The sequence below is a fragment of the Pithys albifrons genome, chromosome 17 (assembly GCF_047495875.1).
Source record: "Pithys albifrons albifrons isolate INPA30051 chromosome 17, PitAlb_v1, whole genome shotgun sequence".
Lineage (NCBI taxonomy): Eukaryota > Metazoa > Chordata > Aves > Passeriformes > Thamnophilidae > Pithys > Pithys albifrons.
The window spans coordinates 6,727,084-6,742,180 of record NC_092474.1 but is presented as its reverse complement, the minus strand read 5'-3'; the positions used below and the strand labels follow the sequence as shown (position 1 = coordinate 6,742,180).

The 15,097-nt window shown below is 40.3% G+C and overlaps 1 protein-coding gene across 1 annotated transcript in view; it reads right to left on the bottom strand.

Moving 5' to 3' along the window:
- The window catches only part of KNTC1 (kinetochore associated 1), a 35,915-nt gene that overhangs the window by 18,914 nt on the left and 1,904 nt on the right, over positions 1-15,097 (bottom strand). The window contains exons 5-34 of the mRNA XM_071572012.1: positions 14,992-15,064; positions 14,477-14,554; positions 13,952-13,986; positions 13,617-13,727; positions 12,645-12,738; positions 12,258-12,310; positions 11,881-11,993; positions 11,543-11,597; positions 9,872-9,970; positions 9,307-9,350; positions 9,143-9,208; positions 8,969-9,044; positions 8,452-8,577; positions 8,270-8,359; positions 7,681-7,746; positions 7,137-7,198; positions 6,648-6,759; positions 5,934-6,077; positions 5,656-5,712; positions 5,485-5,586; positions 5,142-5,258; positions 4,543-4,686; positions 4,184-4,282; positions 3,677-3,780; positions 3,461-3,566; positions 2,972-3,106; positions 2,454-2,573; positions 1,632-1,701; positions 1,496-1,563; positions 647-936 (exon numbers count right to left, since the gene is read on the bottom strand). Of these exons, the coding sequence (XP_071428113.1) occupies positions 647-936; positions 1,496-1,563; positions 1,632-1,701; positions 2,454-2,573; positions 2,972-3,106; positions 3,461-3,566; positions 3,677-3,780; positions 4,184-4,282; positions 4,543-4,686; positions 5,142-5,258; positions 5,485-5,586; positions 5,656-5,712; positions 5,934-6,077; positions 6,648-6,759; positions 7,137-7,198; positions 7,681-7,746; positions 8,270-8,359; positions 8,452-8,577; positions 8,969-9,044; positions 9,143-9,208; positions 9,307-9,350; positions 9,872-9,970; positions 11,543-11,597; positions 11,881-11,993; positions 12,258-12,310; positions 12,645-12,738; positions 13,617-13,727; positions 13,952-13,986; positions 14,477-14,554; positions 14,992-15,064 (2,909 nt within the window). The remainder of the gene's footprint in view (positions 1-646; positions 937-1,495; positions 1,564-1,631; positions 1,702-2,453; positions 2,574-2,971; positions 3,107-3,460; positions 3,567-3,676; positions 3,781-4,183; positions 4,283-4,542; positions 4,687-5,141; positions 5,259-5,484; positions 5,587-5,655; positions 5,713-5,933; positions 6,078-6,647; positions 6,760-7,136; positions 7,199-7,680; positions 7,747-8,269; positions 8,360-8,451; positions 8,578-8,968; positions 9,045-9,142; positions 9,209-9,306; positions 9,351-9,871; positions 9,971-11,542; positions 11,598-11,880; positions 11,994-12,257; positions 12,311-12,644; positions 12,739-13,616; positions 13,728-13,951; positions 13,987-14,476; positions 14,555-14,991; positions 15,065-15,097) is intronic.

The window sequence follows — 15,097 nt, the reverse complement described above, 5'->3', positions numbered from 1 at the left end:
GAGCACTCCCTGTCTGGAAAGAATTTTTTTCTGATATCCAACGTAAATTTAATAGTTCTCAGGGCTTTTACTTGAAGCCACATTGTGTTCTAATTATTTAATTCCCTTTCAGTTTTTCCCCCTGTATCAGTCACTGCTGTGGCTGAAGTGAAAAGTACACTGGAGGTGCCTTAGAAGCACATAAAACATGCTAATAATAAGAATAAGAATATACTTAATATCTTCATTCAATCTCTTTAGGGGGGGAATTGGTAGTAAGTTTAAATTATGTGCCAACTCGAGCCTGAGGCAGAGACCAGCTGAGAACCAGGCCATGATGTGCACACTCAGTGTGTGATGGTTTCCTTCTGTGTGAGCCAACAGCTCTCATGGTGGGTATTTAATATTTGGCCTTTCTTATCTCTCACTATAAAAGTGTAGGAAATCCTTTTACTGAATAATCATGTTATGGCAAAAAACAGGGGCAACTTTCAGAGGCAGAGACTTAACTCCCCCCTCAATATTGCACACAATCAATAAGCCTGTTGCTAAAACAATCATTTTTAGAAAAAAGAACTAAAACAAAACACCCTTTCCTTTGCTCTGCATGTACCAGAAATAGTTCAGAAAAGCCCTTAAAAGATCTGGAAAACCTCTGCAGTTTTACCTGCATATTTTGACAGCAATTTCAACTTTTCCAGCCTCCAGTGCTCTCAAGGCCAGTTTCTGTCCGAGTTCCTGCTCTGGCAGCTGCAGGAGCAAGGCCAGCCTGTACAGCCTGGATTCTGTAGGAGGGCTCTTGGCTTTGCCATCCTCTGACTCACAGCTCAGGGCTTGCCCTTCTCCAGACTCTGCAGATTTGGCAGTTTCGAAGGCACTGATGTGATGCTCAAGGAGCTCAGACATCAGGGAAGTGTTGCTGAATTCTTCAGTTGAGAGAAAGATGTCAAAATATTCCTGCAACAACAACAAATAATACCTATTTGTATTCATGGAACTGCCTTTTAAAATATTGGGGTCCCCTGTTTTGTTGAAGTGTTTTTATTACTTGATTCTTTAGAGAAATATTTCAGTACCAAGTTGGCCTGACTGGTTTCTACCAACTACTGGTTTATGTAAGAAATTAGAGAATTTTTCCAGGCAGTAGGGGAGCAAAATAAAACACCCTGAAGCATCCCCCATGCTCAAAGGCCATATTAAATAATAGTTTACCCACCATACTAAGATCTTAATAAAATATTATAGAGTATGAAATCTTGGAAGTGTTAGCAATTAAGACTCTGGGAGAAGTATCTACATTTTTGGTTTAAACAGACAACTGAGTTCTAATTGGGAACTTTTCCAGGCACTATTTAAACTGTTAGATTGGTCTTGGAATGCCCTTGAAGTCAATAATAAAAACAACCTTTGCAGGTAAGGAGTGAATACAACTAATATTTAATATAATCCACGTGCTGAGGAAAATGTGGAATAACTACAGCCAATCCCAAGTGGTTTGGAACTCTCAGTTCCTTACCTGCAGGGTGGCAAGTGTTTCAAACATCTTCAGGTTTTCCTCACATTCATGTTGCTTCACAGGATTGTCTGTGGGAGGAGAAAACCAGTTACTCCCTGACAGCATTTCCAACCAACGTGTAGGGTGTTAAATGTACCTTTTTGGGTGCTGAGCAGGAATTTAAGGACTTCCACGAGAGTCTTGGTGGTAAACATTTGTGTTTTTTGCTGCAAGAAAGGGAGAGGTTACTGGGTTTGGTTTCTTTTCTTTGGTTGAAAGGTTTCAGGCAGCAGACAGTGACCCCCAGGCTGCAGCTCTGCAAAAACACTTTGTAATGCTCTCCAAACATCTACAGCAATAATTAGCAAGTCTGAGATACAACCAGGTAAAGAGCAAAGGAACAGAGTTATTGTAAATATTAACCCTCCATGGAAACAGTGAATACTTTCTAGGTGTAATATATATTTACTCCACACAGCCTGGTAGCTCCCACAGGAGTTGGGAAATACCCACTCTTCCTTCTCCTTTTCTTTTTCCTTCCCTTGCCCAAAATAATCCCCCAAACCAACTGGTGACACAAATCCCCTTCTGTGGCTGCCAGACATGTGTCCTGTCACCTGGGAGGCTTTAAATAGGTGTTTTCCAAGGAACCAAAGAAAGAACTGGAAAATACAGGACTGGAGGTGTAATAATAGCCTATGACAGCAGCAGGATTTATACATTAATTGGATTCACACAGCCATGTTACTGTGTGGAGATAACTTTAAAAATAATAAAAATTTATATGGTACACAAGGTCAAGCTGGAAGAGGCTTCAAGAGGCCCCCAAGTCTTGCTCAAAGCAGCACCAGTTCATCTCCCTTTTTTGCTGGAAGACACAGGTTTTCCATTTGCATCCCTACTTTTTTTAAGCATCTGAGTAGGAACAGCATTTAGAATAACTTGTGCACACACTTTACAACATGGAAAGACTTGGTACCTCTTCAGAGTCCTCTGGTTTGTTCTTTAGCACCAGTTTTCCCCATATGGTCAATCTCTCTGCAACTTCCTCCACTTCAGCAAGACTCAGAGACTTTAACAAAGTCAGGGATTCCTCCCCCTGAAGGCAGAAAACCAAACAAAATTAAAGCAGATATAACCAAAAGAAGGGGTCATTTGCTTTTGGAAAAGCTCAGCTCTGTGTGCTCTGATACAATGGCTGCACAATGGCCAGTTGGGTAATAAAAAAACAGTATGTGAAAATATATACAGACTTCAATTCCAAACTTGTGTATGGTAAGTCATAACTTTCATCTTTTTCTGCCACAAATGAAGGATAAAACTCTGACAAAGGACTCCTTTTTAGTGCTAATATAAGCAGCAAGGTGTAGAATTAGTGGAATTTTAATTAAAAATATATATGTAAGCTGCTTATAAGATTTGAGGAACACAACTTGCCCTGTGTTGTGAACAGGCTCAGTGTCTGCAAATTCCAACTGATAAGAAGCATTTCCATACCCTTTCTCTGTCCAGCAGGTCTATGACCCTCAGGAAATACACCTCCCCAGAGGGCAGTGCATATGCTTCCACAATTTTCAGGGCATCCTCCAGAGCAGTAGGGCTGTCTTGTTTGAGGATGTACCTCACAAGCATCTGTAAGAGGAAAACAGATATGGACTTCAGTTCTTGATGTATAGGGTAACAAAGGGATTCATTTGTCCCCACTGCTGCACCACTGGAATTGCACACCTCCTGCCAAGCAAGTTACTGGGAAGCTGAAAACTTCCACCTGGAGAAAACCTGACTGAAGTGTAACTGGGGAGAGAATTAACCTGGGAACTCTGGATACTCATCTGACTCCTCAGGATGCCAGGGAACTTTTCCAGAAACACTCATGTTTTCTCCCAATGAAGGGGAGATGGTGAGAAAATAACAAACTCTAAAAAAAAACCCAAGTAGTGTTCACTGTGACCTTAGGAGAAACCAGTCCTGATCTGTATTACTTACCATTATCATCTCGTTGTCCCTTAAAAGATTTGTATCCCTTATCCCATAGGCCCTCAAAATCTTCTTCATCTCCATCAGCCTGTAGCTGTCCTGCAGTAACTTCACTCTGTGGACAAATTAGACTCCCATTAATTTCTTTGCTCTGTGATTTAACCCTCATACTGCACCAGAGGCACAGTATTTCCCAGCCAAGTGCAGCCTGTGGATGTTCCTTACTTGCCATGATCCATCTCCAGATGCTGTTTCACCAGCTGCTCCACTGCTGCACTCCATGGCACTGTGGCACTGCCCATGAGCTGGAGAACTGCATCAAATTTCAGCTACAAAAGGAACAGAAACAGCTTCCTTTTCAAATCAAAGCAGCCTCTTCAAGTATTGCTCACATGGGACTGACTCCCTTAGGCAAGGTTTTTATTTCCCTGCATAAAGGACACTCAGTGTCATAATATGGGGTGTCACATTGGATTAGAAAATGCTTGTGGTAATTTCCAACACGCGGAGCTTGGGTTTCATACTTATTAAAGTTGGTGAGTTCTCCATGTGGTGACATCAGAACTAGTTTAATTCTCAAAGAATATCACATGGGAGATGACTAAGATAGGATAAAAAGACACCATACCAGTTTCTCCTCACAGCACTCAAGTAAAAATGTAAAATTGCTGTTTCAGTCTGAACTGGTGTTCTGTGGAGTCCCTTGATGCCTCTTCCCTCAAATGTACTCACATCTGTGTCAGAGATGCAGCCAATGACAGCAATGGCCTTTGCCTCCCACGCTGTTTCAAACACTGAGATGGGCCGCGTCCGACAGGGCTCCAGCAAATCCTGCACAGTCACAAAGGGATTATCAGGAATATCAGGAGTATCTCATGAACAAAAATGCCTGGGACAGATCTGGCCAACTTTTCCTGGATCTCTCAATGCCTCAAAACTGACATAGTAACTATCATTAAGATCACTGACAGGAATAAGCTAATCTGAAAGCTGGTCCTAACATTGAAGCCCAAACAAAAATGCTCATCAGGTTTGTTTTCTGGTTGCTGCTGTTGGAACAGCTTCCTCCAAAAGGAAGCAGATGGGGGTACCTTGATGTACTGCAGCAGAAGCTCATCCTTCTGAAGGTTGTGTTCACACAGGTAGGGTTGGATGAACTTCTCCAGAATTGATGGGACCAGCTCTGGGGCCAGAATTTTATCAAACATGTGGAACACGATGGTAGTTGCATTTTCCTGGGCAGGAGGCAGAAAAATGTCATATTAGAACACCCCACATGAGATGACCCTTTACAGTACTCTCTAAATAATTCAACATGCAGAGGCCACTGAAATCCACTGAGTGATTTCAAGAGCAGACATCCCTCTTTGGCTCAAAAAAACTCTTTAACCAAGCCCCTTCTTGTTCAGTTGTACTTCTGATTTCCCTGTTGTTGTTTGCTGCTTGATCTGTAATGAACAGCAGACCATTGAGTTTAAGCCACAGCTTCTCACAGTATCTTGTCACGCTACATTTATGCCCAGAGTTCAGAGAAAACTTGTAGCAAACATTTCCAGCCTTGGCAGCTGCTGAACACCAGTTTAACCACCCAGCCCATCAGGATCCCTCCTTTGCTGATTTTAAATTGCAATGCTGCAAGATTTTTCTCCTTCTCAGAGCAACCCACTGTTTGAAGTGCCTGCAGAATTACCTTTTCAAAGTCAGAGAGTGCCAGCCTGCAGTTGTATTTCCTGTATAGGTTTATCAATTCTTGTAAATCATTCACCAGCTTCTTTAACCTCTGTATCTCTTCACAGTCAGCACATCTCTGCGACAGTGTTTAGGAGGGAAATGTTAGAACACTATTCAAAGGCTGCCATAAACATTTTGTTAATCTTTAAATACTAGAAAATTGGAATTTAGTTCCTTTCTTTCACGGAATTAAGTCCATCTAAAACAATAGTGAGCTGATTATCACCCATTCCAGCTCTAGCACAGACCATCTGTTCTGGAGTCTCTCAGTGGCTGATTCTTATATTTTCTGTTTTTCTTACCAAAGGAGCCACCTGGCCCAGAGTTGTCAGTGCCCCTTCCCCTTGACTTGTGCTTGTAAAGAAGATCTCTGCCATCTGGAGTCCGTTGTGGGGCCAGTTTGCCTATGCCAAAGGAGGGTGTCACCAACTGCTCTGCCCATGTGGGCACAAGGAATGCAGAGCCCCACTCACCTTGTCCGTCAGCTCCAGGTTTCGAGCTCCCTGTTCCAGCCACTTGGCCAATGTTTTCTGGGAAAAACACAGAGATAAGTAGAGGGATGTTGGTTATCAAAGCAAAAGTTCTCATTAGAAATTTGTTTGAAAATAAATCATTGAAAATATAAATGGTAGGGAGAGGAATCCCTTCAAAAGACAGAGGATCAAGGTCCTGAGATTCAAAATAAATCTGTAGGTTTGACTCCAAACGTACCTTGGTCTGAGGAAATGCCATTTTGCACTGTCAGTCTTACCTGTCCATTTGGCACAACCCTTTTTGTGAAGGGGATCACAATATTTTTGAGCCACAAACACAGTTCATTCAAAGGAACAGTGAAAGGGATGGCACTAAGCAAGTCCTTCAGCATTTCCTCATCAAAGCTGTTTTCAAAATCTGCCTAAAATATTAAAACAGAACAATTACAGGCAGATGGAGTGAATGTTTATCTGGTACTTTATAAAGTTGTTTCACTAATAGGAAGAAGCAGTAAATACAAATACAAAGAGAAAAATCTCAATAATCATTGAAAAGAATTAAAAAAAAATAGCCCTGAGCAGACAAACTAAAAAAAATAGCCCTGAGCAGACAAACTAGAGCTTGGTCTTCTTAAAAAAAGACTTAATTGAAGAAATTTTTTTGCAAATTAGTGTCCTGTTTCTTTAGAGCTTGTTCTATAGTTCTTTTTAAGAAAACAGACATGGATGTGAAAGTCCTGCATTAAAAATGACAACAGCAGCCCCCAGCCAGTGTTTTGAACATGTTATTCAGAGTAATGTGAATATTTTTAAAAGATTTTAAGGTAGGCAGCAAATGTCTACTTAAAAATCCTGAGAGCTGGACTTGCAAGAAAGGAAATGGGAGATTACAAGCACCACAAAATAAATCAAAGAACCGTCACCTTTAAGACACAGAAATCTATTCTGACCTCAGAAATACCATCAACATCAGAGCTGTGTGAGCCACTCACCTGGTGCCTGAGCCACAGGTACTGTGCACAAGAGAAATGTCCTTCCTCCAGCTGGGAGATGATGCTCCCGAACATGTCTTTGTTATTCAGGAACTCTGTCCAAGCAATACCACTGGAAATGAGAGGGGGAAAGGCAGCTTTGTTATGTGTCAGTGTTAGAGGAGCTGGAGGAGAACTTCAAACCTTTTCTGCTGAGTACCATGTGCTGTAAGAGATGTGTGTTTGTATAAAATCACCTCCCTCATATATACATTGAAGAAAAACATCTATTCCAGTGCATGTGCAACAATAATTTATGTTTTCAACACACAGGATGACTCAAACTCTCCTCATTCTCCCTTCTCCACAGCACAGGATGGGAAACTTCAGGCAGAAAAGGAAGGGTTTAAAGTTTAATGAGCTCAAATTCAAAAAGCAAAATAAACTTCAGTTCAGTGGCACATATTTAACCAGTAGGATTAAATTAGCTTTAAATCTTAACAAACCAACCTGAATTTCTCTGGTCCAAAAGCTCCATAGAACGTGGTAAGCCTTGCCTGGGCTCTCAGTACCTGAGTGCACACAAGGGATTTAAGGTCAATTCCTGGTTCCCCAAAAGGGATGTTACAGGGTTAGTACAACCACCCCAAAGAGGGAGAATGGAGGAACAGAAAGACTTTTCAAGAATTTCAGTTTATTATATATGTAAGTGTCTTTAACAAAGCATTAATCAATTGTGTAACACTTTGAACTGATTTTCTCTGAAGGCAGATGAGGCTTGTCCAGTTTAAAACAGGACTAAACAAGAACAAGATTAAATACCTAAAAGCACTTTATAGAAGGTTCTGCCTTCTATTTATGGAGCATCTGAAGTTGATTCTTTGTATAACTGAAGGAAGGGCTTATTTCTGAGCCTGTCATTACTGTGGTTCTCTTTCAGACCATAAAATATAATCTTGCTGAGACTTTTTCATTTTCAACAGCAGTACAGTTTTAAAAACTCCACATTATAATAGTTTCTATGATTCTGCAGGCCCAGGAAGTTTGTCCTCACCTGAGCTATGGACACTGGAGGCCCCTCAGGTGGAGCAGCAGCGGTTCTGTCATCTTTCTTCGAGATCTGAAACAAATACATGAAATGGTTTGATTGAAAACTCAGAACAGGCCAGACAGTACCACCAATGCAACAGAGACTTCTGCACACTGAGGTTTTTATTTGCCATTGGGATCTCAGCTGATCCCACCTGATCTGATTGGATTTCTGCCTGTCTGGGGGCTCAGACAGATCATGTGCATCTCTCTGATTCTGGCTGGTAAGGCAGGAAAGCCAAAACAATGAAAACAAAAAAGGTGACCTATTTTGAGCTTTAGCTGGAAAATGAATATTTTAAAGGTACTTAAAAAAGGCTGCTACTCAAACCTAGAACCTGCTTTCTGATGCAAAAATAAAACTGTAAGCAATTTTTTGCCCTTGGGCTACAGCAAGAACGAGGCCTGAACAAGTCTTGCTGCTCCTTCATGTTTGGTAACAGAGAATATTTAATGCATTTCCTTTTTCCTGGCTGTGTCTGCTCTCAGGGGGTACAGAAGTGTGGGAGAGGAATCAAAGATTATCAGGAACTGAAGCAAACACAGCCCCTTACTCTGGCCCTGGCGTAGCTCAGCATCTCCTGGGTGGTTTCATACAGTGGCCACGAGGTATTTAGGCAGCAATTCACAACAAACTGGCTGTCCTGTTTGCATAAGGAAACAATGGCATTAATTCCAAGAGCCTTTACAATCTGAATTGCTGTAGCAGAGAAAGAGGGTAGGGAAAAAAACAAACCTGAATTTTTTGCAGATTTTCTTTGGCTTCTTTCACCAGATCCAGACAGGCTTCCTGAGCAGAACTCCCAACAGGAGCTGAAGCCAATTTCTCTAAAATGATGTTTGCTTTCACCTGGTACACAAGCTGTTTAAAAACAGTTTTCATTTTGATTTAATTAAGTTTTAACAGCATTCTCAACTGAAAAATCTACACTTTTGTCTCTTTTAGCAACACTATTTCCTGCAGCCAAGAGGGACAAATGTGCCCTGTCCTGACCCAGCAGTTATTTTGATCAGATGGACTTTTGCACCACTTCTCCTTGCAGGGCTTATTAATTATTGTCAATAAAAACATATTTCACCTCAGAGTCATCTGATTCTGAATTAGCTTTCAAGTAAGGGTTGTTTCATAAAGTAATTTTACACTGTATTTGTAATAGTTTTAATATTTTCTGTTGGAGTGTAGGGTAAGAACCTTACTCATAGGTTCAGTTGTACTAATTAATGCTAAATGTTTTTATCACTGAACAACCTACCTGGACATCCAGCCCAAACTGAATAGCAAAGTTCTCTGCCTCGGTGAATTTGTGTTTGTGCAACAGCCGACTCAGTCTGGGGCAGAAAAAGGAAAGTAAAACCACTCCAGTAGAAGTGCCAAACCACAGAAGGCAAAAAAAGGTCCTAAAATAGTGTTTCCCACAAAACAGTACCTGTTTTCTGGCAAGGCTTCAGTTAAACTTCTCATCACAACTATGGAAACTGGGTCTTCAGAGGGGCTGAGGATGAGAGGGAGTTATGTGAGTTAATTAACCATGAAACAGCCCAGCATGGAATTAACCTGCCATTTCCACACAATAATGATTTGTTATCTTACATCTGATGCTTTTCATGAATTCCTTCCAAGAAGTAAATGGTATCCTGTAACATGGAATCACAGAAATCATCAGGTGGCAAAGAAATCAGCCATGGCAAAGCACAACCCTAATGCCTGAGTGTGTCTTGTTCTGGACACAAAGTCCTGCCTCTCTCTCAGTTCCTTGGGTTTTTTAAATGTCTTTTTAAGGAAGCTGTTCAAACAGTAACAGAAGTTCTCTCATCTGAACTGAAATAAACTCCAGATAAACCCAGAGCATTTTTCTATGCTAAGAGAGCTCAAAATTTCACAGTTTTTAGCTGTAACAGCAGCAAGAACAACTGACAGCACAGTTAAATATTGCTGGGCTTAAATTTAAACTGTTCAGTTTTGCTGTATGACACTGTAATTCCCCCCACCCCTTGGGGACATCTCTTCATTCTCCTTTGTATAGTTCATGCTCAGTTTCTAGCACACCTTGATTCTAATCTAACAAGGTACCTTCTTCAATGGTACCTTCTTCAATATTTATACAAATTAGAACTATATTTCCTCAAAGAACAAAAAGAAAATCATCTAAACCTACTGTGCAGATCCCACTTTGAACCAGGGATGAAACAGCAGATACTTCCAGAGAATACAGTTTTTGCATGTTGGGCAGGGCAAAAACCATGAGACTTCTCATCTTAAAAAAAAAAAAGGAGAAAAACTAATAAGTCAGAATTTTTTTTCCCCTTACCCTGGTGACAGAGAGAGGTTTGCTGAATCACTGCTGAATTCTTATGGAATTAGAGGGAAGACACTATTTTTATAAGTTTTTATGGAAGGCAGATCTGCAGTTTGAGGAAGTTTAATGAAGCTTTAGATATTGCCTCTCCCTCTCTGCCTCCCAGGCCTATCATGTGTAATTAGACAGATTTAATTTGATGTAAAGGACTGTAAAATGTTCATGCTGACATTCTGTGTCAGTGAGTGCACCTGGAGGAAGGTGCTGAGAGCAGCAGGGGCTGCTCTGAAGGGATCTGTGCAGGGGCAGGTGAGGAGGAAGGGGCTGAAAGAGGAAGATCTGAAGAGGAGGTGTTTTTCTTTCCTTAGTAGTTTTCCTTCAAGATAACTCTGCAGCTGGGGATGCCAAGAATATTGTTTTAGTGTGGGAATTTTCACACTGTTTCCTTTGAGTTGTTTCTGTCTGTTGAGAGCAATGGAATTCTCTCAAGGAAGACAACAGGATGTTGTTCAAGACTTGGGGGAAGGAAGGTAAGAGAGTTTAGAATTGTAAAAGCCCAGCCTGACTTTGGTGTGTGAGTAAGGCAAGGCTCGAGTTTGGACTGAGCAGCGTGTTTGTGTCCCTGCAAGGATGGAAAAATCTGCTCTTCCCACTTCAGCTGTGACCCATGTCCTGCTTAACCTGCCCCTGCCAATCCCCAGTGTGTAGGACAACAGAAAACTCTGCTGCTCTTCCTTATCTACCCACCATTTTAAAACAACAACAACAAAACAACAAATAACCCATAAAAAATCCCAAACAGTGGCACAGCTTGCCCTGGTCACCACCAGGACACATCCCAAGAGTCCTCACTTTCTTTCTATCTATCTATCTATCTATCTATCTATCTATCTATCTATCTATCTATCTGTCCGTCCGTCCGTCCGTCCGTCCGTCCATCCGTCCGTCCATCCGTCCGTCCGTCCATCCGTCCATCCGTCCGTCCGTCCGTCCGTCCGTCCGTCCGTCCGTCTATCCGTCCGTCCGTCTATCCGTCCGTCCGTCCATCCGTCTATCCGTCCATCCGTCTATCCGTCCATCCGTCCATCCGTCCATCTATCTATCTATCCATCCGTCCATCTATCTATCTATCCATCCGTCCATCTATCTATCCATCCGTCCATCTATCTATCCATCCATCCATCCATCTATCCATCCATCCATCCATCTATCCATCCATCCATCCATCTATCCATCCATCCATCCATCCATCCATCCATCTATCCATCCATCCATCCATCTATCCATCCATCCATCTATCCATCCATCCATCTATCCATCCATCCATCCATCCATCCATCCATCCATCCATCCATCCATCCATCCATCCATCCATGGACTTTCAGCTCCTGAGAATTCTGTGTGCTCCAAATATTTACCCATTCTCTTCCTCCTCCTTTTTTATCTTCCTGGAAGCAATTGCATAACAGTTGAAGAACAGAATGAAAGACAGATAAAAAGATTATAAAGAGATACATAAAGAGATTATACCTGTTTGTTATCTGGTGTTGTCATGACAATCAGTTTAAGGTTGGCAAGGCCTTCCCTACAGAAGGAGAGAGAGATAAAATAAAGCAAAAAGTGCTGTAGGAATTTTAAGTTAAAACTTTGCTTCTGAGTTTTAGGAAATTTAGTGTTCCATGGAAGGAAACAAGTACATCTAAAAACCCTGCAGTGCCCCTAAAATAAGTGGTTTAGCATGTGCAGGTCATATCTTTAACTTCTGACATTTTTAAGCTTTTCAAACAGATCTGATTCTTATGGCACAATTCCTGTAACTCCAGACAACGTTCCTCTTTCCAGAACTGGTGCTGCAATACTTCACTTACCACATGACTTGAGAAGAATCTGATTCTGTAGTTAGAAGAAATTCTTCAACATGTATTGAGGGCCAATCCCAAATTAGAGTAAGAGAATAAACATCCCACATGCTTAAGATGTTCTAGATTAAAAAAAAAATCAGATATGATTTCATATTTTCTTCATAGAAGACACTTTTGTCTTTTTTGAGCAAAATATGAACATATTCCATCACTTAAATAATTAATAATAGAATTTTAAAAACCCACAGGAAGATCAAGATGCTTTGTAATTATAATCATCTTTATTTTATATAAACTATTTTAAAGCCATTACCTTAAAAATCTGTTTAGAAGCTGTTCAAGAACTTTGCAAAACAAAGACTAAAGGAAATCACTGCACATACCTCTGCATCTAAAACAAACAGCAGATTGTCAAGCACCTGAAGCTTTGCAGCACCTAAAAAGTGTCAATACACATATAAATTTATTATTTTGCTGGGGAAATGTATTTGAAGCAAAAACATGTTCAAAGATAGGACCAAGCACAGGAAACCTGCAGATGTTTAACCTCATGGAACTCCCCTGAACATGCAAAGTTTGGCCTAAAGAGAATTGTGATTTCCATTTGTAAGGCACAAACTGCAATTTTGAGGCAGGTTTGGGCTGTGCCTTTACAAGGAGGGTTCTGTTTGGTGAATGTGCATCTACTAAAAACAATAACTGCAAATTGGTGTTTTCTGCAGTTAAATGTGAATTCTACACTTGTGTATAGAATGAAAAACCCTCTTTACCTTTAATCAGACTTGAATCAGCCAAACTCTGAACAGACACCAGGGCAGTGGATGTTTCCACCTCCCACTTGGAGAGCACAGAGTCCCCTTTCCCCTGGAGCAAAGGCAAAGCAAAGGGGGTTATACAGCACCTATTGGACCACTGACAGCTGATCTGTAACTTGGAAAGCTGCAAAAACAACTCAAACTTCATTCCTACATTGATGCTCAGAAAAATACATTAATATATATTTAATTTAACCTTTTCCCTTTCTCCTTCCAAGATAAGGCTTGGACTGGATGATCCTTTTGGGTCCCTTCCAACTCAGCATATTCTGTAATTTTGTGAATTTATTACAGTTTTTTGCCCTTCTAAAAACAGTATTTAAAAACATCCACTTTCCACTCTCATAGAACACAAAAGCTGAATGAAATCACACTGGACCCACTGAGAAAAATCACATTGAATTCAAGAATCTTCAAAAAATAATCTCAGAAAACTTGTGTCTAGTTCAAAATAACATTTAAAAATGTCTATATTTGAATTTTTTATTAGTTCCTTTATTAAATTCATGCTTAAGGGCTTTGTTGAATTGGACCTTAATTGTTATTTCAGCAAGACTTTGTTGGCTGTGAACCTGATTGGAAGGTTGTTGACAACTTTGGGTTTGTCTGTGAGCTCAAGGATGAGCCTGTGGGTGGTGCAGCCCAGGAATCTGTGATTTACTGAGAGATTTTCATCCAGGGTGAAAATATTTAACCCCCATCCATCAGAACGAAGCAATTGCTGAAATGACAAGTTATTTTCCTGTCAGGAAAAAACTGCAGACAGGCTGCACAACTGAGAACCTTTAAATGTGCAGTGAGGGAAATGAAAGGCAACAAGGTCTGATCATCTCCTTTTTTACCAGCTGAAGATAAATTGTGTTGCAGATCAAAAAACACCTTCACTGATGACAGAACAGTTGGCACAAACACACCCTCAGTGCTCACCCCGATGATCAGGTGGATTTTGGTCGCTGAGCTGCTGATCACAAAGTCCTGACAGCCCAGGCTGTGATGCTCCTCTGTGCAAATGAAAGCTGACCTTATCTGGCCTTGCAGCTTGGGTGGAAAACAAAGGGAATGCAGGAAAATTGGAGAGAAAAAAAGCTGTTTATACCATCAGGAGATAAAACCTTGAACTGCTTATTGCTCCATGTGCTGAAAAAGTGTCAGTCACAACTATGAGCTGGAATTATAAACTGGTAAACAGACAATGAGAAGTGCAAAGTTCTGCTCCAAACTCTGCACTTGTAACACATTACCAGGTTGCAGGTATTTCTTACTTCCTTTGCTGTAGTCATGTCCATCTTCTCTATTGCTAAATAATAAAGAAAAAATAAAAGCAGTGTTAAAGAAACTTTTCAAAAGAAAAGCCACTAAACATTATATAGGAAAGTTTAGCCCTAACCTGACTATGCTGAAAAACACTTTACCAGGATCTTTGACAGTGTCCATTTCTACTGATCACAGCAGTGAGTTACAGAGAATTAACTAATAACTTACCCAGCATTAAAAATGTAAATGATTCCCAATATTCTTGAGTACATCTAAGATTATGGCTTAAAATCCTGTTCAATAGTATTAAATCCTCTCTCTAAAGCAGTAACTCAGAGATAAAAATTAGGAAAATACTAAAATAATTTTATCATAGAGTTAGTTGTGTATCAGTTTCCCTTTAAAATAAATTAAGATTAGAAAGAAAATCCCAAATCAGTAATTTATTCCCACTAGAAATGGCATGGAAAATCCTTTCTAGCACAGCTCTCCCTGCTCCAGTGAAATCCCAAGTGGTTTGTGGCTTTTCTCACCTTCCTGTGTTTTGGCAAGTGGGAGACACAAAATGCAGAAACATCCTTTGCTTGTGAGAATGAACATGTGATAAACACCTAAAAAAATCCAACACAAATGTTTGAACTAATGTGTTCAAGTAAAGAGGCTACTGGCTTATAAACAGGACAGTGAAATAACTGACCAAAGAAATCATCTGACCAATAGAACAGACTATTTTAAACAAAAATTTTGTCACCTTCAACAGAGAGTTCTGTTTGAAATGATGATTTTTCTGTGCTGCAAATTCTGCTTTCATGGCAAAACCACATTCAAATAGATCTTACTGTGACAGAACAAGCCTGGGAACTTATAGAAGAAGAAAATACTAAAATCTGAAGTCTGATAGGAGGAAAGAGAAGGAATTCCTCCTTTCTGAGCATTTTCATGCTTAGCACAAAAGAAAGAACTAATGAGTTCTGAATGTCTCTCTATGGTATTTGTAAAATAATTAATGAAAATCAGACAAGGGGGAAAAAAATCATCCAATTCTTACCTGCATCTGCATTATCTTTTACAATAACAAAGTTTAAGTAAGCCTTTTCCTTTGAAGAATTTTCAACCAAAATCTGAAATAGAAAGAGCAGAGACTCATACTCTGT